Raw genomic sequence first — 21,842 nt, forward strand, 5'->3', positions numbered from 1 at the left:
GAGAACGCTGGCGGTTCACTGTTCTTTCCTCCACTTTCAGCCTCCCTGTAAACTCTGCTGAAGCCTAACCCAGGGCCTGGGAACCACAACTTCAGAGCCGACTCCCGGTTGCCAGGTAACCACCTGGGCGCGCACAGTCTCCGGGGGTCAGGGGCCGCCCCCGCCTCTCCCCAGGCGCTCCAATCAGCGGCCAGTGTGGCTGTCACGTGGGGCTCGGAGCGGGACCCGGAGTGCCGCGCGCGCTGCCAGGCTTGCGGAGCCCGCTTCCGCGCCCTTCAGACCTCGCGGCCCGGCCGCGCAGCCTCGGAGCCCGCGGCGCAGGAGGAGAGGGCGGTGCGGGTCGGGTCCGGCCGCCGCGCCCGCTTCAGCACCTTCCGCTGTCCGCCGCTGCGGTCGCCTCGTCCTGCAGGTAGGGGCCGGCGGGCCGCAGGGCGAGGGACGCAGGCGGACGCGGGCTGGAGGAGGGCGATCTTCGAGCGATGGGGCGTCGCGGGGCTGGTGGGGGTCCGCCCGCCCCCGCGACGGTGGCGGACCCGCGTGCGCGCGTCCTGTGGGGCTTGGCAGGCGATGAGGCCCCGAGCGCCCGCGCCGCTCACCGGCCGAGGACGGGACGCAGCAGAAGCAGCAGCAGCCCTTGCGCCTCTGAACTGCCCCTGGAGTGTCACCTGCGACCCTGATCGGGGACACTGCCTTATGTTTTAAGCTTATTCAGCCTCAGTGCGTATAGAGTCTAGATTGTCGCTCTCGTTACTGTGCCCACGGGCGCTTCTGTAAGGACCCCCGCCCCCCTGAAGGTGGCCTTCGTACTCAGGCTGCGGCAAGAAACCCTGGGGTCAAAGGGAAGCGCGTCCCAGAAAAAAGACAGTATTGAATCTCAGAGGCGCACTGTGTGCTAAGCGAATCTTAAAAATATAATCTTTCCTATTTTTCAGAAGCTAACAAACCCAGACTTACTTTTTTGCATGCAGATATTAAAAGGAGCAAGCATTGGAGCTGACTTTTTTTTTTTTTTTTACTATATTAAGTAAAAGCAGTTGATTTGAATGAAGTTTAGCGATGCCTTGGATCATGTATCAGAAGTAAAGCACACTTGTTTTGTAACTTCCATGTCCATTTGTATATGTATTTGTTGACTTTTTTTATTTAAAAGTCTCCAACAATGGTTTGAAGAGAGAGATTACATTTCTTTCATTGTCTGAGTATTTCAGAAATAGATACCCTTCGGAGAAACTCATTTCCCTACCAATTTTTATAACCGAAATTACGAGTCCTCCTTGAACATTTTAAGTCACCTCAAGTGAGAAGAAGCTTTCCCTTTAGGGTTTGTTTCTCTAACAGTGAATTCTTTGGGGAATTTCAAAGATTCTCTCTAGGTTTTCATATCTAATTTCTTGCTCACAAATCTCCTGGGCTCATCAACAGTGAGAGGATAGTCTTGGTGTGATTATCATAGAACACAGCATGGTCTTGGGTGTTGTGTTGTCTCCCTCTTATTGGCATTAGTGGAGCTGATTCTGGGCTTGTGGTGTGGACAGCCCCTGCAGAAAAGCACTCTCTTACATCCTGTTGAGATTCTGCCTCACTGGCCTAAGTGTGCAAGAAAGTGAGCGTGGTCACATCTTACCTGTGTGAAGGCAGAGATCTGAGAAATCAGTCTGACAGTCTTTCCTGTTCTGTGATCTAAAATTAAATACAGTAATTAAATGCCTTTGAAAAGTTGTCAGTTAATTCACCAGAGTTTGGGGAACCGTGCTTTAGGTGATAGTTTAGAGATTAATGTTACAAATGCTAGGTTTAGGTCATTGCATTGAGAGTTCCTGGGAAGTTTGCTCAACTGGAATAAACCAAGGCTTGTTTGAAAGGGCCCAATGGAAAGAAAACTCATATACTTCTTAAGTGAGCTCCACAAACTTACTCTATATTAAAATGGCTAGTTGAATTTTACTACTTATATTGAGCTGATTTTCCCTGTGTTTATAGTAATAGGAATACTTAAAGAACTGTGGGTATCTCTGAAAAAAAATAGATATATTTACTTAAAAGTTTGAAATTCTTCATTCTTTTTATCTTTAATGATTAAATATTGCTGTACTAAAAACTTTTGTTACTACTCACACAATAATCCTATATATTTGAAAGCTGCAAATCAATTTAGCTTAGAAAATAATGTTTTTAAATTCCTCTGCTCCCAGTAGACGGACTTCTAGGGCTAGAGTGTTTTTTGTTGTGTTCTGTGGACTCTACCTTGCAGCCCTTAGCCTGAGCATGGGTGAGCTGCAGCAGCTTTTATATTGCTCAGAGAAGAGTAAGAGTATGTTTGTTTGTTTGTTTCTTTTGCCCCAGTAGATACTGGAAGTCCAACATGACTGATTAGATGTCCCTGTCAATAAAATACGTGCAAATTCTCCATACTACCTAATTTTACTTGCCTAAACTCTGTAATGAAGACTAAAATGAAATTCAAACAATTTGGAAGGATTCACATGTCCTTCCTGTATTCCAGAATTTATTCAAAATCAGATCTAATATGCAAGAAAGGTAATGGTTTACCAGATTACTGAATAATGTGTTTACCCAGCCATTCATGGTAATGATGAGTATACAAACATTACTACTACTTTCTGCAATTGCTGAATTATCTCATCTTGTATTTTGTATCTATTCCATGTAGCAGATTGAAATATTAAAGTGAAATTATGTATGTAGCTTCCAGTGTGTCTTCAGGAACAGAGATCTTACTGAGAATATTATAATCCATAGAAATCATATTAGGAGATTGGGAGGGATTTCTTACTAACTGACACCTCCTTTCCTTTCATGTGAGAAACATATATTAGACCAAGAGTGGCTGGCATTTTTCAACATCCAAGACCATGCTGTGTTCTATGATAATCGCGTGGAGATGATTCTCTCACTGTTGATGAGACTGTTCCTTGGAGATTGATGAGCAAGAAATTAGATATGGATACCTGGAGAGAATCTTAGAAATTCCCCAAAGAATTTACTCTGTAGAGAAACAGATCCTAAAGGAAAAGCTTTCTCTTGCTTGAGGTTACTGTTACTGTTCAAGAAGGACTTGTAACTTCGGTTATAAAAATTGGTAGAGAAATACACTAAAATGATCAACTTTGACCTTTGCCTTTGTGTATTGAAAGGGAAAAAATCCCATCATGACTGACTAGAAGAATTTCAAAACTTCTCATGGTAAAACATGGGCTGTCACATGAGGAGACAAGTTTCAGGTTGTTTTTACTTGATCTCAATGACCAGACAAATATAACTTGAAATAGGCTAGACTTTGTTAAAAAAAAAGAAAAAAAGCAACCTGGAATTGGAGCCACAGGTGGCACGTGCATCTAGATATCACATTATCAGCTACTTGAGTGAGATAATTTTTTTTAATAATGATAAAGGCTTACTTTTTTATTACTTTACAGGTACTTACAACATTGATTTAGTAGCCTAATTATCTCCTAAAATTCTGGAAGTCTGTATTCTAGTTTAGGAAATATATGTGTCACAGAAACAGGCAAATCTTGTACAGTAAGATCATAGGAGATAATTCAGCAATGTTATTTGCTATTAAAGGGATAATTGATAACTGTCATGTTCAGGAAAGCTCTTATCAAAAGATGCAAGAAATAATTTTCCATGCTTCGGTGAGGATGTTACACCATTTAAAATTTGGTTTATAAATTTGAATGCTCAGATGTGGAGAACTCATAGTGGAGGTTGTTAAGTAATTTACCTTACGTTCACATTTGTTGTTCTCTTCCAGTTGTTGACACTTTAAGTTATGAGCATGTACCAGTATCTCAGGTGGGCTCATTTGCAATTATGTATAGTAAGCTCAATTTCATATCTCATACACAAAAAAACTTTCCAATTGGAAAGCAGAAAATAGTTCTCACTACACAGAGCAGTCGTGTATGATGTGCTGTTGGAAAAACTTCATTTTTCAATACAATACAGCGCCACATGGAGCCCTGAAAATTGAATAGTTGGTTAATAAGAAGTAGGTAATACTTAATTTTGGCCCATTAAGATAAGACTTTTTGAATGAGTCTTAATGAAAAGAGTTATGCAAATTTTATTTTTAAGATAAACTTGGTAGCAGGTTTGAAGGAGTCATTTCAGAATTTAAGCTAGAAGGATTCTTAGAGACCAGTCAATCTAACACCATTAACACTAAACAAACAAAAATTAAGTTGCTCAAAATTGGGAAAATTTCAATGGGAAAGCTGGTCTGGAACCTCAGGCTCTAACACTCAGCATTGTGCTGCTCCCTAAAGAGGTGTAAAAATATATCACCTTTCTCTTTTATTATATTTCTTCAAGTGACTAATTCAAAAGTTTGAGTAGTTAAGATTTAGATCACTTTTATATTTTTTAAGTGACTATTGTACATAATGAACAAATTGCATGTGTTTGGTCTCATCATATAGAAAGTTTGCTTAAAATATTAATTAAAAAGTGTTTTCCCACAATTTGTAAAATTTTTTGATTCGCTCATTAATATGATTTAAGTTTTTCTGCAAAGTCTTCTGTGATTTGGGGGGGATCCAGTTATCTTATAAATTCTTTATCCTAATGCACCTCAATGGTACTTAAGTGTATGTTCATAGCCATCACATCTACAATTGAATGTTAGAAATAAGAAGCTTTTGGAAGTTACATCTGAAGCCTGGATTATGGTTACCATTGGGTAAAATTTTGAAGTTGGACGCATTTATTTTCTAGACTTTCTGACCCTTTGGTACTAGACGCCATCTAGAATGGTGTTATTCGACATGTATCTTAGACCAGCATCCCCTGGGAGCATGTCAGAAGTGCACACTTCCAGGCCACAGCCCTGCCAAATCAGAATATCTGAGGGAGCACCTGGAATCAGTGTTTTCAGGAGGCTCGAGTGATTCTAACGCAAGGTCACGCTTTAGAGGTACTGATAGAAGGTACATTGTGCCACTGGACCTAGTCCTCTCTTGAACTGGTAGTGTTCGTATACAACTCCACCTTTGAAACTTTACTTAAACTACTAAATAAATGAACTCATTCCTGAAAATATTGAATACAATTGTGGATACATTTAAATTTCAATAGTAGCTTTTTGGACACAATATCTCACTTGCATTATTAATTACATTAGTTCATCTTTGTGGGAATTTTATGGTGGCTAAGGGAATAATTTTTGACAGGTGGCCCGTTGACTAGATTAGTAACCTGTCTCATATATGCACTGGTCCTGCCTTAGCTGATACAACTCTTCACTTATCAAACTTTAGGATTTATTTCCGGCCTCCTATCAATGTATGGATGCATATATAAAAGAAATTTTGGATGTAGTGACTTGGTGTGAGCTGTTTCTTAAAGCTTTCAAGCTTTAAATCCATTTGATTTCCTTTGCTGGTTTTTCTCAGCATTTGACAAAAATAAATTTTTTTTTTTTTTTTTTGGTACGTGGGCCTCTCACTGTTGTGGCCTCTCCCATTGCAGAGCACAGGCTCTGGACGCGCAGGCTCAGCGGCCATGGCTCACGGGCCCAGCCGCTCCATGGCATGTGGGATCTTTCCGGACCGGGGCACGAACCCGTGTCCCCTGCATCGGCAGGAGGACTCTCAACCACTGCGCCACCAGGGCAGCCCTTGACAAAAATAAATTTTAACACCCTTGGCCCAGAACATGAAAATGCCAGTCTAACTGACTGTTTCTGCCAAATGAGAATCCTGATTTTCAGACACAGATAACATAAAGACCCACCCTACTTTAAAAACTCATATACAAAGTCCAACTTACAGAACAGATGAATTCGAAGGGCGACAGGCATCCTCAGGTTTACAGAACAATTCATGCCATAGCTTCTCAAGTCCTCCTTCATGAGGAATGATCCTATTTATAAAAATAAAGCTACTTATTTTTGCTTTAATCCTACATCTTTATTATGACAATGTTTACGTGTTTACTTTCATAATGTCTCTTTCAGTGGAATATTTACCTCTTCTTAGTTTATGGGTGAAAAATACGTGATCTCACTCTTCTATTTCTCTTTGGCTGAGTCTCTCAGAATGGTTAATTGAAGGTATATGAATGACCCTATTGTTCAAGAAAAGTGTATTACATCTTTGATCAAATTAAAAATCTTTTCCACATTGCAGGTCAAGAGATTCTGTAATCCTTCAAGCGCCTTGAAAATCTAATTTCGTAATTCAAATCCATATAATTTTCACTTTGGTGGTTAAAATGTAGGAAGTATAAAAATAAATATCTAGATGAATGATAGATTAAGTATATAGATGGATGATGAAATAACTACATTCACTTTGCCACATCTTTGAATTAGTGTTCTGGTCTTCTCCGTCTTACCTATAATCTTTTGTTTTGCTGATCAAATTGGAATTCATACTGGTATAAGTGGTCATTCTGTGAGTCCAAACTAGAACAACCATAATGACCTTATTCTTTTCTATTTGCTATCTAATCCAGGATTTTAACATAGGTTAATACTGTACTTTGTGACCTATTTTATCATCTAAGCTTTTAAGAACATTAGGATTTGACATATGTTGGGGATGCTGAGATATAATGTCCTGCCAAGCACATGAAAGGTAAATTTAGGAATGATTGAAATTTAAGAGATTAATCTGGTCAGTAGAAGTTACCAGAGGCAGTTTATCTGATAAACATCTTTGCTATTGTTGAACTGAGTAAGTAGTTCTCAAGCTTTACTCTGCTATATAAATCATCTGGAAATGATGTTAAAAAGCAGGTTTCCAGACTCCACCCCAAGATCCACTGGCCCTAGATTGTGATCCAGGAATCTTCATTTTTAGCAGGTTTCTCAGTTAATTCTGATGCAAGAGACCCGAGAACCACACTTTGAGATGCACCGATTTAGAGATTTTTTTAAATTATATTTATCCTTGATAACCTATGGCTGTACATATCAGTGAAAATAGTGGTCATTTAGAATTATGGACACTAGACAGAGGAAGAAGATCTCAAGTCAGTGGGCTAGTGGCTGCTTAAAAAAAAAACCTTCCACTTTTTTTTTTTTTTGGCAATTTCCAAATGCTTTCTAATGAGCACGTATAGTAAATACTAACATATTAACTATATGTGCTCACTAGAATTTTTTGCATCACTCTGAGCATATAGTGTATTCAAATTTTAAACACTGATTTTCAACATGATATTTTTAGGTTTTTAAAAAAATTACTGTAGGCAATAGATTTCTATTAAGAAAATTAACAAACTTCTGAATAGGACAAAGAGGAGTTCAAGAAAACTACCCTGACTCTCTGTATGGTGATATGTTTGTGACCCTGACCTTTGAATACACATCTTTATATACTTTGATCGATTTTTCTCTTTCTCAAGCCTCCCCAGAGTGCTTCCTGGTCAGAGTCTCTGCTTTTGCTGCTCCCTCTGTTTAGTGCGCTTTCACGTAGTACCTATGACACGACTATAGTACCTTTTAAAATTTTATTGTTTATTTATTTTTGGCTGTGTTGGGTCTTCGTTTCTGTGCGAGGGCTTTCTCTAGTTGTGGTGAGCGGGAGCCACTGTCTTCATCGCGGTGCATGTGGGATCTTCCCAGACCAGGGCTTGAACCCATCTACCCTGCACTGGCAGGCAGATTCTCAACCACTGCACCACCAGGGAAGCCCTATTTTTACTTTTCATATAGTCAGATTTTCTGGTAAAAATACTTCATTTTCAACTATTTTTGTTCTTACATATTAAAAATATCATGTGACCTAAGCTAAAGAGAAGTATACTGTATCGATTGTCACTTTGTTACCAGTGGTTAGAATCACCAGTAACTGGAGGGTGTTGTCAGCTATATTGATTTGTTGTTTTCCAAGGGTGAGCTTTCAAATTGTTCTTAGGATGTAGCTGTTTAATATTTTTGGAAGGTCTTGTCAAGGCATGAAATGCTGGGATGGGAGCTGTGTGTCGCTACAGATGGCTGCCAGCGTTTAGGCACGTGCTGGTGGAGATTGCTCTGGGGCACACCCCTGTGGAATAGTACCGACTGAGGAGTCCGAGGATCTGCTATGGGTGTGGCATTAGCAGGCATCCACTGTGAACCATCACGCTGAGTCATCAGACTCTGTGGGTGTTTCTGTGGACCCCCAAATGCATATCCTTAATCTAGCCCATCTCAGTCCCCTGCTGCTTGCTTTGCAGACTTTGGTTTTTACCCATTTCCTGTTGTGAGATTATTTATTCCTTGTGTCCACCTTCCTCATCCGCTTGTCCCTGACGTTGCTTCTAAAAATACTTGTGGGTTAAAGCAGCATTAGTGCATATCTCAGAGAAAGACTTAACATGTTGCAAAATATGATGGCTGGGGGTGGTAAATGGGGCAGGAAACTCTAGGGGCAAAATAAAAAGGTAAATGAAAGTGTCCAAGTGAAGTTAGAAAATATAATCCAATTATACAACACCTACTTATATGTGGACAAGTCATTTCAGTTTATTTTCCCCTCTTAATTTTGTTAGTATTAGAAAGCACTGCTGTGGATTCTTAGTGTATAATTTATTTTTATTTAGATTATATACCTGACAGCAGAAATGTGCAATTTACTGTTTTGTACCAGCAAATTTGCACATCAGCATAATTAGCATAAAAGAAACATTGTGAGCTTCCTAGAAATCTCCCTCATGGCTCCTGTCTGTCACTACTTCCTTTTCCCTGAAGAAAACTCTCTCATAACTTCTAGTAGCATAGATTAACTTTGCTGGTCTTTAAACTTTTATAAATATTAGAATCCTATGATATTCATGTGTGACTTTCAGTCATCATTACATTGTATGGTTCATCCACTTCGCTGTGTATGGTTCATTTGAATTATTGTACAGTACCCCAGTGTACGACTGTCCTGTCATCTGATCTCCCAGATTGGGGGAATCTGGTTTTTAGGGGAGACTTGTGTGTCTCCCTCTCCTCAACCCCGCTCTGAGGCAGCCAAACTCCACTTTATATCCGGGGTGGGTGCTGAGTAAGAGAGAAAGCACCTCTTCAGTGGCAGATCTGGGCTTCGTTCTGGTTCAGGATGGGAGCCCAAGATGTCTTCCTGCCCACCCCCAGGGGCTGGTAGCTTCTGCTTCTTCCCTTCTCCCAGTTCTGTGGGCAGGAAGGAGGGTTGTCTGTCCCTCCCTAGAAGCAGATGGGCTTTGCTTTTACTCCCTTCCCATTGTCCCTGGGAGTGAGGGTATGTATTTCCTCTCTCCGAGGAGCCGAAGGCTTGTGCTCCATTTGGGAGAAGGATTCAGGGATCTATACAGAGTTGCATGCCTGTCAGCTCTCAGTAGCCAAGTGCCTCCTATGTGCCTGAGCCACTAAGGGGGACTATGTCTGATTTGCTCCCCTCTTTCTCCTAAGCCCCCGACTGAGGCCTGAGGAGAAGATCTGACAGGTGAGTGCAACTCAGCTTGCACCGGGGACCTCCAGTTATTCTGAACTGATGCTCTAGCTCATACCGGCCTTTAGGACTTTCGCAGATTTTATCTGACTTTCTCCTCCCCGCTTTGATGGCAGTCACCTCTTTCTCCCACTCCCTGTCAAAGGCGAAGCCGTTAGTCTGTTTGTCTCCCCCTGACTGGTCTCCTCACTCTTTGGAATTCCTTTGATTGCTTTGCAGCCTGACGATTTAATATTCTCTTTCTCCAGAGAGAACATGCTTTTGCTTTTGGAAAGTATGAGGGTAGGGAAGACCCCCTCAATGCAATCATTGAATGAATCTATTTGAAGCTGAACTTCAGTCTTTGTAAAGGAGAGTCTATTTCACGCTAGTGTTAAGGTGTGGACCCACGTGGTTCTCACTGAAAGGGCACCATTATTAGGCCGTTTTCTTCCTTGGCAGCATATGGACGCCAGTTTTTTTCCCTCCAGTCCCATGAGATTATGAAAAGCTCTCCATAGCGTCTTAGTATTTCAGCCACTACTTTTAGATAGTCAGATCCTGTTGGGGGGAAGTAGCATTCCCCCCTCCCCAGCCCCACCCTGTTCCCTACAGGAGGGTAGCTGTGGAATGTCCTCCTCATGCTGATGGGTGTGAAAGGAAGCAAGCCTTACAGCCAGAGCTTGGAGCTGGACCATTCTGACTTCTGCCCACATATCTCTGGGGAAAGCAAGTCATACGGCAAGTCCAAAGGCAACAGGCCAGGATATATAGTCGGCCCGTGATGAACTCATAAAAAGGTATAGGTGCAGAGAGGGATATAAAAAGGTCACGACCTGCAATCAGACCACAGGTTACTTGTGTGTTGTATGAATCCCTGCAGTAAGTTTTCTGACATTGCAAGCCATTTTACTTTATTTATTTATTTTCTTTAACACAATGACATCTAGCCTTTGATTCTTTTCATTTCCTTCCATCACTAATCTTAAAAGGCAGGAAAAATTTTCTGACTACGAATTAAGTTAAATTTGTGATTTTAACAATAAATTAGTCAGTTAGACCCGTGGAGGGATACACAGATGTAAAGATGTGGAGTAGATGTCACCATGACTTTCTCCTTCCTGTTTCAGTTACTGCTAAATGATCGTGACATGCTTCCGCTCTGAGATCAGCTAATGGTTTCAACCCTGCGCTCCAGACCATCAAGGAGTTGTGAGAGTTGAACACTATTGGCCATTCTTATACTAAATGAACCAGATTCTATACACTCTCAGATAATCAAAATACCTGAAATACAATCAAAAATATGTATTTTTATGCAAGATAATATTCATCTGCGATTCCATGATGTGAAATATTTTACTTTTCTTAGTTCTTGCAAATATGGTAAATAGTGCTCATGGAAAAAGGTCAGGAAGTATGACATGAGAACTGTTATGTGCCCTACAAACAAGGTATTCCTTTTAACTATATTGTATTTATAGTGACATAGTAAATACTTGGTACCTTATATGATTATAAACTAATTTTACCAATTCAAGTTTGCATTTTATTTTCCCTTTAAAAATTAATTTCTGAAATAATTTGATTAGCCATTTCTCTGCAAGGAATTGAATGGTAATCCCATTTCCCTTGTTGATGAGTATATTACCTGTAATTTGGATACATTTCTTTAGCCCCTTTCCAAGTTGCAGTTATGTGTGTATATACACACACACACACACACACACACACACACACACACACCCCTTTGGTTCATGTGAACTACCACTGGTTGACAAACTCTTCTAGCATGTGTCAATTCACGCAACAAACATTTTGTACCTTCTATGCGAATATGAATAAAACATGTTCCTTTGTCTTGGGCAACTCACAATTTTTGTCTCTGCAAATAATCACTATCCAGTGCACACAAATATAGACTTAGAGGCATACAGATGAGGGATTTGGTGCAATTGTGAAAGGCTTCAAAGAAGAGGGACATTAAGTTGGGTCTTGATAAATATGATACAGCTCATTAGTCACAAAAAATGGGGAAGAGGTAAGACAGCTCAGGCAAGCATTTCACAACTTAAAGGCATAAAGCCATGCTGGTATAAAACATGTTTAGGAATTGCAGTGAAAGCAGGGAGGTTAGTAAGTAAAGTATTTCATTAGTTTGTACAAGACAGTGGCGTTAGGGATGGAGGGAAGGGGCTTTTGAAGAGACATGTTAAAGGTAGTTAAGACTTGGTGATCAAATGTAGCGGGAGGTGGAGGGGAAGGTGGTGAAAGAATCAAAGATGGCTCCCTGTTCTTATTTCGGGTTACCATCGAGTATCGTTTTGGTCACTGGAACAGGGAATGCAGGGCAAATGAAAGACTATTGGGGGGGCAGTAGAAAGGGATTCTTATCACTCGAAAGGGATAAGCTTGGCTTTACCGACGTTCATATTGAGATTACCAGATACAAGGCTGCGGGATCTAGGTACAGTAGGTACTTTAAAATGGAGTTTAAGGGCTTGGCATGAGAGACTGCAACCACTGAAATGGTGGCAAGATAGTTAGATATACCCTGGGTAGGCGCTAGATATAGATCCAGGGCGGGGTAAAAAAGCGTAAGGCAGGACACAGACACAGATCTCTAACTCAGAATAGGATAGGCAATGACAAGAGAGACAGCAAGGAAGGACCACCAGTCCAGAGGGTGGGACCCTGCAGGAGATGCAAATTCTGAGCAGTTAGCCAGGAACCAGGGGCTCTGTGGGAACCCAAGGGCAGGATAGAAAGCATGGTCCAGATTCGGGGAAGTCAGCAAGATGGAAACAAATTGAGCACCAGAGTGTACGAGTCCTGGAGCTTCCTGTGGAAGCCTATTCCCAACTATTTTGACCTGGGGCTTTGACCAAGGAGATATTATTGAAAATATTTCTAGGGAATAGGAAGAAGAGGAATTCTGAAGGGTGCCATGTCCCATTTGGTATATTTTTAGAGTGAGATAAAGATGTTCTCAACTAGCTGCAGTGATGTGTATGTGTCATACATGTGTTTCTATGCCAGAACAATGAAAAGTGAAGGGCTAATGAAGTATTTGACATAGCATTGTCTAGTACAACAACATAATTATCATTTGATTTATTTCTTATTTGACTATAGGCTTACCTTTCTGCTTTAGCATTATTTTTACAGACACTGTTATTTATAAATTATTAAAACTGTTTCAGCTGAAATGTGTATGTACTTCTAGTTTCTTGTACTGAACAACATTTCATAAGGCAGAGTTTGGTAAACCCCTTTGGTTGAAACACATTGTTATTACTTTAGGTGCTGACTGTTCTGAAGCCGGTTTCCAATTGCCTTGATTAAAGTAGGAACATTCTATGGCTTGGATGACTTACATTTCACATTGGTTTGAGCAAGATGATTGCTATGAAGGACTACAAAGAGTAAGATATATTTACGTTGTAATTCTAATTTTCTGTGATTTTTTCCTGCTTTATTTCTCATGCAGCTGTATTTCTGTGTCATTTATATTGCGGACATTTTTGCATTGCAGGATTCTGAGGGTAAATAGGATACTTATCTGATAGACTTAAAAGCAGAGGTAAGAAAATATATAAGGAGAGTCATTTATTGAAGAAAAGGTGTTTTTTTTTTCTATCCTGATTTCAGATGAATTCTTAACGTGTTCAGATTGTCTTTAGGCTTTAAAGATAAAATAGGATTCTTTCTAATGTGATTAATGTATGAAAATAGCAATAATTTCAAGAAAGTAATTTTACATAATTTTATGATAGAAATATGTATGATAATACCACGTATTATAATAATATTGTAAAAGAAAATGAAAAAAACGTTCTGAAGAAGAGTGCCATGTTCCATTTGGTAAATTTTTAGGCAATTAATTATGCTTCAAAGGGATTTGCATTGTTACTATGGCAACTGTTGCGCAGCACAGCTATTCTGATCTATTTCTACTGCAACAGCAGAAAACTGCCATCTTTAAATGCACCTTATCAAAATGGATTTAGTTTAGAATAACATAAGATTTCTCTTTGATTATGGTCACCTTTTCAATGAAGAATTTCTTAATTACCTAAATGAAGGAGATGTGTGGACTTTTCTTTTCATTAATGAGTGGACCAAAAGAGCCAGAATATCTTGATGGAGTTTTACCAGCTTTATCCCCATTGTTGTTTGAGGGCGTGTACTACTAAAGACATGCAGCGCTGAATTCTTCTTCCTTCCTCCTTACTTCTTCAGGGTACTGTTCTAATCACATCAATCAAAGATATTTTCTCAGCACTTTACTTCGTTTAGATTATCTTTTTAGTTGTCAATCCTCAGCAGTTTAAGCCTCTTGGGTTTTCTTCTTCAGATTTTTTTTTTTTTTTTCAGCTGTGAAACAGGCTGGTAAACATCTCAGGAGCCAGTAAATATCTAACTCTGGAGAATAACCCTCATGGTATGGATCCTAAAGCGTTCTTCAGAAGGGAGGTTGAGAATTACTGGGTAGCTCACCGTCCCGAATTCCAGCCTTAACCATAATGATAGAAATGTTTCAGCTTATGAGTTTAATAGCAGTATTTGAAGTTGCGCTGGACACACACACACACACAGAGACACGCGTGCACTCACTGTAATGCCAGCATCCTTTTTTATATTGTGTGAGTGCATTTAAAATGTAATAGTGCATTTCTGATGTTCAGACAGAAGGCTTTTTGTTTTCATGTGTAGTGCATATATTCCTCTACGGGAAAGGAAAGGGATGACAATCTAATTTGGAGGGAGGGGGTGACTGATTTTAAGAAAATGCGTTTTGCTAAAATTGTGTGTCTCTTTTTAGTGATTTTGAGGCAGCTCATGGAGATTTTGAGGATTCAAAATCCTTCCCTCCACCATAAGCCCAATCTGCCCTTTAATAAGCTATGGCCTTTATAAGTGAATTCCTTGTTCTGAGACATATTAAAAGAATAACTATTCTCATATATAGATATAGTCCAACCCTAAAATTACCATATCCTCTTCATGAGTTTAAGCTTTTCTTGGCTCAAGTTTTGATCAGTTCTTATATAGACTTAGATGACAATGAAACAGCTTATTCTAAATAATGAAAATTGAAACATGATTATTTAATTTCTTCTAAAATTCCAGCTTAACATTTTTCAGATGATATATATGTGCACATATACCCTATATAGTCAGCATTCAGAACACCAGATTTTTCCATTGTTATATTTTTAATGCTTACTAGAAAAGATAAGTTGGTTTTTGAGCTAAAAATTAGAATTGAGAAATGTAGTGTTTGAAAAAAGTCACATACAAGTATGAGTTTTATCTTTAGATCACTGAAGTGGCCTTTATACTTTAATTAATATTTATGGCATATGTATATATTTCTACACACACAGCACATGTATATGAACTTGGTTTTTTTTTTTTTTTCTTTTATGAACTTGATTTTAACTTAGTTTTATAATTTTATTTTTGGCAGTATTGTAACTCTAGCTATATTTAAATTTCATGCTTATGTCATATAATCTTGCATATTCAGAGGTGAGCTTTATTGTTATACAAATCTAATGCAAATATACTCTTATAACTTGCTTTCTTACATTTCATACACTTACACTTCAGTGTAATTATAATGTATGCATTGTGTATTTCATATAATATAAGATTGAAACCAAGAGTAGAATTTAGGTTAAAAAAATGAAAATAATATCTCTGTAGGGCTGTAGTTGCCAGGCTACTGACACTGTCAGTTGCATGTGAGGTGACACAATGCTCAGACTTTCTTCCTGAATCCTTTGTAAATCTGCATTATTCAGTGAACTGCAAGGTTTAGTACTTTATCTTTAAAGTGTGTATATTGTTTCTGGGCCAGAAAGATGATGTTTTCTGAAATAGCAAATCTTTAGAATGGACATGGAAATTCTTAGGTGGTTCACATAAGAAGGAAACGTATTCTTAACTAAAGATAAAAGGGTACGTAATATTTACCTGAAATATAAAACTACCTGTCACAGTTAAAACATATTTGATTTCCTATATATGTGACATATTTGTAGGATTTATATTTAAAATATAAACATGTATTTTGAAATGGACCTTCGGTTGAACATTTTCTATTTTTAGTAATGCAGAATCACTAATTGTGTAAACATTCGTGCTGACCACAATGATATCAAAAGCTTCTGGACATTTCTTTTTATCTCCTCGGTAACTGTAGATATTGCTTAATAAAGGCTACATAATATTTTATATATATATATTTTATGATACTTTTGAGAAAAATAATATAGAAGTTTCAAATTCTAGCAGTTTAAATACATAATTCAGAATTATAGATGCAATAGTATTCATATGTTTAATGATGCATGATTTTTTAATACCTCATTCAAAATCCTAATTTTTTTAAGAAGCTGCCATTTTGTTTTTTCCTGTTCATTATTATTATTATTATTTTTTTGTGTGTGTGTGGTACACGGGCCTCTCACTGTTGTGGCCTCTCCCGCTGCGGAGCACAGGCTCCGGACGCGCAGGCTCAGTGGCCATGGCTCACGGGCCCAGACGCCCCACAGCATGTGGGATCTTCCCGGCCCGGGGCACGGACCCATGTCCCCTGCATCGGCAGGCGGACTCTTAACCACTGCGCCACCAGAGAAGCCCTCCTGTTTATTATTTTAATGGCTGGTTTAGACAAGTTATTCAACTCTGAATTATGAAGGATTTAAGTTGTTGGACTATAAGACTTATAAAAGCTGCTTAGGAGCGTACGAAGGCATACCAAATTGTATGACAATATTGAAATGTTTATATTATCTGAAGTTAGAAACTAAAAAGAAGTAAATCAGGATAAACTGATAAAATAAAAAGTATTGGCATGGATTTAGAAGTAATTTATTTGTTTTCAATAAATAAAGAGTTAGCAGAGGGACTTTTAGTTTCCAGTTTGTCATGTAGGAGCTCAGAAGTCTTTACTCTGGCCTAAGACAAATCAACAACTTTTCTTAGATTCATAAGAGAAGTGAGGTCACAAGGCAAACCGCTGCCCCAGATTGGAGAGACAGACAGGCAGATACAGAGAATCACAATGCACCAGAGCAGAAACCCACCAGCAGAAACCTCTGTGGGAACCAGAGCCACAGTGGAAAACCTGAACTGTAATTGATGAATTGCTGGAGGCCCATATATCAAGTCCGAGAGTTAAAAACTCTGGACGGCGGGGGGAGTAATAAGGAGGCCTCCAGGCTTTTCTGAGTTTTACGTCCAGGACCTTTACCAAGTTTTCACAGTAAATATCAGAGAAAGATCCCTCCCTGCTTCTGGCAAAGGGAGAGGAAAAGGGATTGTTTAGAAATATGTCAGAGCACTCTTCTTCTTAACAAGGCTGCCCGTGAGGAGAGCCTGATCTGCAGAGATTATATCAGCACCTAACCTAGCTGGGGGAAGGGAAATACCCAGTCCCTGCTCACTAGCTATCCTGTCCCACCTAGGGGAGAAAGATCCCTGAGAAAACTGGTGAAATTCCCATTCCACAGCCACAGACTCCTCAGAAGACAGAGACTTAATCATAGGACCGCAGAATGCTTTCTCTTCTCCCACAGCTTAACATTACATTACTAAAGGTCTGCTTACCAGTTCCTTTTAGCCAGTAACATCATGTACTCCTTTCAACAAAAAATCACAAGGCACACTAAAAAGCAAAAAACACTGTTTAAAGAGATTAAACAAGCATCAGCTCCAAAGTCAGATACGGCAGGGATGTTGGAATTTATCCGACCAATAATTTTTTTTAAAGTATGATTAGTATGCTAAGGGCTTTAATGAAAAAAGTAGACAACATGGAAGAACAGATGGATAATTTAAACAGAGAGATGGAAATTCTAAGAAAGAATCAACAAGAAATACAAGAGATCAGAAATACTGTAACAGAAATGAAGAATACCTTTAATAGATTCATTAGTAGACTGGACATGACTGAGAAAAGAATCTCTGAGCTTGAGAATATGGCAATAGAAACTTCCAAAACTAAAAAGAAAAGAGAAAAAAATAACAGAACAGAATGTCCAAGAACTGTGGGACAACTACAAATGTACAACTACATTTCCATACACATAATGGAAATACCAGAAGAAGAAAGACAGGGACAGAAGCAATAATTGAAACAATAATGACTTAGAATTTCCTAAAATTAACATCAGACACCAAACCACAGATCCACGAAGTTTGGAGAACACTAAGCAGGATAAATGCCAAAAAAAAAATACGCCTAGGAAAATCATATCCAAACTTCAGAAAATCAAAGACAAAGAGAAATCTTAAAAGAAGCCAGAGCAAGGGTCAGAATTATATCCACTTCTCAGAAACCATGCAATCAAGAAGAGAGTGGAATGAAACGTTTAAAGTGTTGGGAGAACTAAAACACCAACCTAGAATTCTGTACCTTGTGAAACTATCCTTCAAAAGTGAAAGAGAAATAAAGACTTTCTTAGACAAACAAAAACTGGGGCATTTGTTGCCAGTAGACCTGCCTTGCAAGAAATGTTAAAAAAAAAAAAAAGTTCTTCAGAGAGAAGGAAAATTAAATAGGTAGAAATTCAGATCTACATAAACAAAGGAAGAACAGTGGAGAATGACTAAGTGATGGTAAAATAAAAACTTTCATTTTCTTATTCTTAATTGACCTAACAAATAACAGTTTGTTCAAAATGAAATTAGTGACAATGTCTTTAATTATGTAAGCTTATGTGTGTACACACACACACATACACATACATACATATATATGTGTCAGGTATGCTTATGTGTGAGTGAAATGAATGACATCAATGATACAAGAGATGAGAAAGAGGAATTAGGATTATTTTGTTTTTATAAGGTACTGAGAAGTGGAATAGTATTATTGAAAGTAGACTTGGATTAGTTGTCAATGTATATTGCAAAATCTAGGACAAGAACTTAAAATGTTTTTTTTTTTTTTTTTGCGGTACGCGGGCCTCTCACTGTTGTGGCCTCTCCCGTTGCAGAGCACAGGCTCCGGACGCGCAGGCTCAGCGGCCATGGCTCACAGGCCCAGCCGCTCCGTGGCAAGTGGGATCTTCCCGGACCAGGGCACGAACCCGTGTCCCCTGCATCGGCAGGCGGACTCTCAACCACTGCGCCACCAGGGAAGCCCTAAAATGTTTTTAAATGAGGTATAATTGATATGCTAAGAAAGGAGAAAAAATTGAGTCGTACAAAGTACTCAGTTGAAACCACAAAAGAAAGAGAAAGTGTGGGAGACAAAAACAGGACCAAAGATCAAGGGCAACAAAATGAAACAGTAAATATATAGTAGATATTAATCCAACTATATCAATAATCACCTTGAATGTTGATGATCTACATGCACCAATTAAAAGACAGAGTTTGTCAAAGTGGATCAAAAAACAAGGCCCAACTATACGTTTTCTGCAAGAAATTCACATTAAATATAAAGGCACATATAGATTAAAAGTAAAGGGATGGAGAAAATATACCATGCTAACCCTAATCAAAAGAAGTAGGCATGTCTGTCTTAATTTCAGATGGAGCAGACTTCAGAGCAAGGAAAGATATCAGGGATAAAGAGGTACATTACATAATAATCAAGGGGTCCGTATTCCAAGAAGATATAACAATCCGTAATGTGTATTCGCCTAATAACAGAGTATCATAATGCATGAGGCAAAGCTGATAGAAGTGCAAGGAGAAATAGATGAACCCACTATTATAGTTGGGGACTTTAATATCCCTTTATAAGAATTTAACAGATCTAGCAGACAGAAAGTTAGTAGGGACATAGCTGAACTCAAGAGCATCTTCAATCAACTGGATATAATTGACATCTATAGGCTACTTCATCCAACAACAGCAGATTACACATTCTTCTCAAGCTCACAAGGAACATTCACAGACTAGACCATATTCTGGACCAAAAAACACACCTTAACAAATCTTAAAAGTATAGAAATAATACAGGTCTGCTCTGAGACAATGGAACTAAACTAGATATCAGTAGCAGAAACATAGCTGGAAAACCCCCAAATACTTAGAGATTAAACAACACTTTTCTAAACAACACATGGATCAAAGAAGAACTCTCAAGAGAAATTAAAAATTATTTTGAACTAAATGAAATTGAAAATACAACTTAATGAAGTAAAAGCCCACAAAAGCAGGGCTTGGAGGGAAATTTATAGCATTTAGTGCATTTCTTAGAAAAAAAGGAAGATCTAAAATCAGTCATCTAAGCTTCTGCCTTAGGACACTAGAAAAAGAAGAGCAAATGGAATTCAAAGTAAGCAGAATAAAAGAAATAATAAAAATTAGAGCAGAAATTAATGAAATTGAAAATAGAAAATCAATAGAGAAAACAAAACTAAAAGCTGCTTCTTTGAAAAGATCAATAAAGTTTATAAGCCTTTAGCCAGGCTACTTAAGAAGTAAAAAGAGAAGAAATATATTACTAATATTAGTAGTGAAAGAAGAGGTATCACTACAGATCCTATGGACATTAAAAGGTTAATAAAGGAGTACTATCAATAATTCTATGCCCACAAATTTGATAACCTAGATGAAATGGACCTATTTTTTGAAGACACAGTTTGCCAAAACTCACACAAGTATAAATAGACAATCTGTGTAGACGTGTATCTAGACCTGAATAGACCTATGTATCAACAGATGCTGAAAATCATTTGACAAAATCCAATACTTCTTCATGATGAAAACTCTCAGCAACCTAGGAATAGAGGGTAACTTCCTCAACTTGACAAAGAACATATTTATTCCTCATCTTGATAAAGAACAAAAACCCTGTAACTAACATCATACTTAATGGTGAGAAACTTGAAGTTCTCCTGCTATGATCAGGAACAAGGCAGGGATGTCTGCTCTCACCACTGCTTTTCAACACTGTACTGAAGTCCTAAGTAATGTAACTGGACAAGAAAAGGAAATAAAAGGTATACAGATTGGCATGGAAGAAATCAAACTGTCTTTGTTCACAGATGACTTTAGTGTCTGTGTAGAAAAAAACCTCCTGGTACCAATATAGTGATTTTAGCAAGATTTTAGAATACAAGATTAATATACAAAAGTCAATCACTTTCCTGTGTACCAGCAATGAACAAGTGTAATTTGAAATTTAAAACACATTACCATTTACAATAGTACCCCAAAAATGAAATACTGAGGTTTAAATCTAACAAAATATGTACAAGATCAATATGAGAAAAACAATGAAACTCAGACAACAGATATCAAAGAACTAAATAAATGGAGAGATATTCCATGTTCAGGGATAGAAAGAATCAATAGTGTCAAGATGTCACTTATTGCTAAAACTTGATCTATAGATGTGATAAAATCCCAACCAGAATCTCAGGAAGTTATTTTTTTGGATATTGACAAACTGATTCTGAAGTTTATATGCAAAGGCAAAAGACCCAAAACAGCTAACACAGTGTTGAACAAGAGCAACAGTCAGTGGCCTGACACTACCCAACTTCAAGGCTTACTGTAAAGCTACAGGAATAAGACAGTGTAGTATTGATAAAAGAATAGACAAATAGATCTGTGTAACAGAATAGAGAGCCCGTAAATACACCCACATAAATATAATCAACTGATCTTCAACAAAGGATCAAAGGCAATACAATGGAGAAAAGGTAGTCTTTTCAACAAATGGTACTAGAACTGGACATCCACATGCAAAAAAATTAATCTAGACTAGACCTTACGTCTTTCATAAATGGATTTTAGACCCTAAAGGTAAAACACAAAACTATTAAACTCCTAGAAGATAACATAAGAGAAACCTACATGACCTTGGGTATGGCCATGAATTTTTAGATTCAACACCAAAGGCATGATGCATGAAATAAATAATTGAATGCTAAACTTTATTAAATTAAAATATTCTCCTCTGTGAAAGACAGTGTCAAGAGAAAAAGAAGACAAGCCACAGACTTGGAGAAAATATTTGCCAAAGACCATCTAATAACTGTTACCCAGAATATGTGGAGAACTCTTAAAATTCAACAAGAAAAGACAAACACCCCAATTAAAAAAAACCAAGGACCTACTGTATAGCACAGGGAACTATAGTCAATATCCTGTAATAGCCTAAAATGGAAAAGAATCTGAAAAGTAATACATATATATATATATATACACACATATATGTATATATATATGAACCACTTTTCCGTACGTCTGAAGCTAACACAACATTGTAAATCAACTATACTTCAATAAAAATAAAAGGGAAAAAGACTTGAAAAGACACATCACTGAAGAAGATGACATGTAAGCTATGGAAAGATGTCCAGCATCGTAAGTTATTAGGGAATTGCAAATTAAAACGACAGGGAGATACTACTACGTGCCTATTCGAATGGCCCATCTAAAACACTGACAACACCGAAGGAT

At 38.2% G+C, this 21,842-nt stretch overlaps 1 protein-coding gene across 1 annotated transcript in view; it reads left to right on the forward strand.

The window, feature by feature from the left end:
* The first annotated feature begins 291 nt into the window (after positions 1 to 291).
* WDR17 (WD repeat domain 17) overlaps positions 292 to 21,842 on the forward strand; it is an 86,758-nt gene continuing 65,207 nt past the window's right edge. Inside the window, exons 1-3 of the mRNA XM_060136619.1 lie at positions 292 to 409; positions 10,535 to 10,616; positions 12,708 to 12,829. Of these exons, the coding sequence (XP_059992602.1) occupies positions 12,764 to 12,829 (66 nt within the window). The 5' untranslated portion in view covers positions 292 to 409; positions 10,535 to 10,616; positions 12,708 to 12,763. The remainder of the gene's footprint in view (positions 410 to 10,534; positions 10,617 to 12,707; positions 12,830 to 21,842) is intronic.

Source organism: Lagenorhynchus albirostris, chromosome 21 (assembly GCF_949774975.1).
Source record: "Lagenorhynchus albirostris chromosome 21, mLagAlb1.1, whole genome shotgun sequence".
NCBI lineage: Eukaryota > Metazoa > Chordata > Mammalia > Artiodactyla > Delphinidae > Lagenorhynchus > Lagenorhynchus albirostris.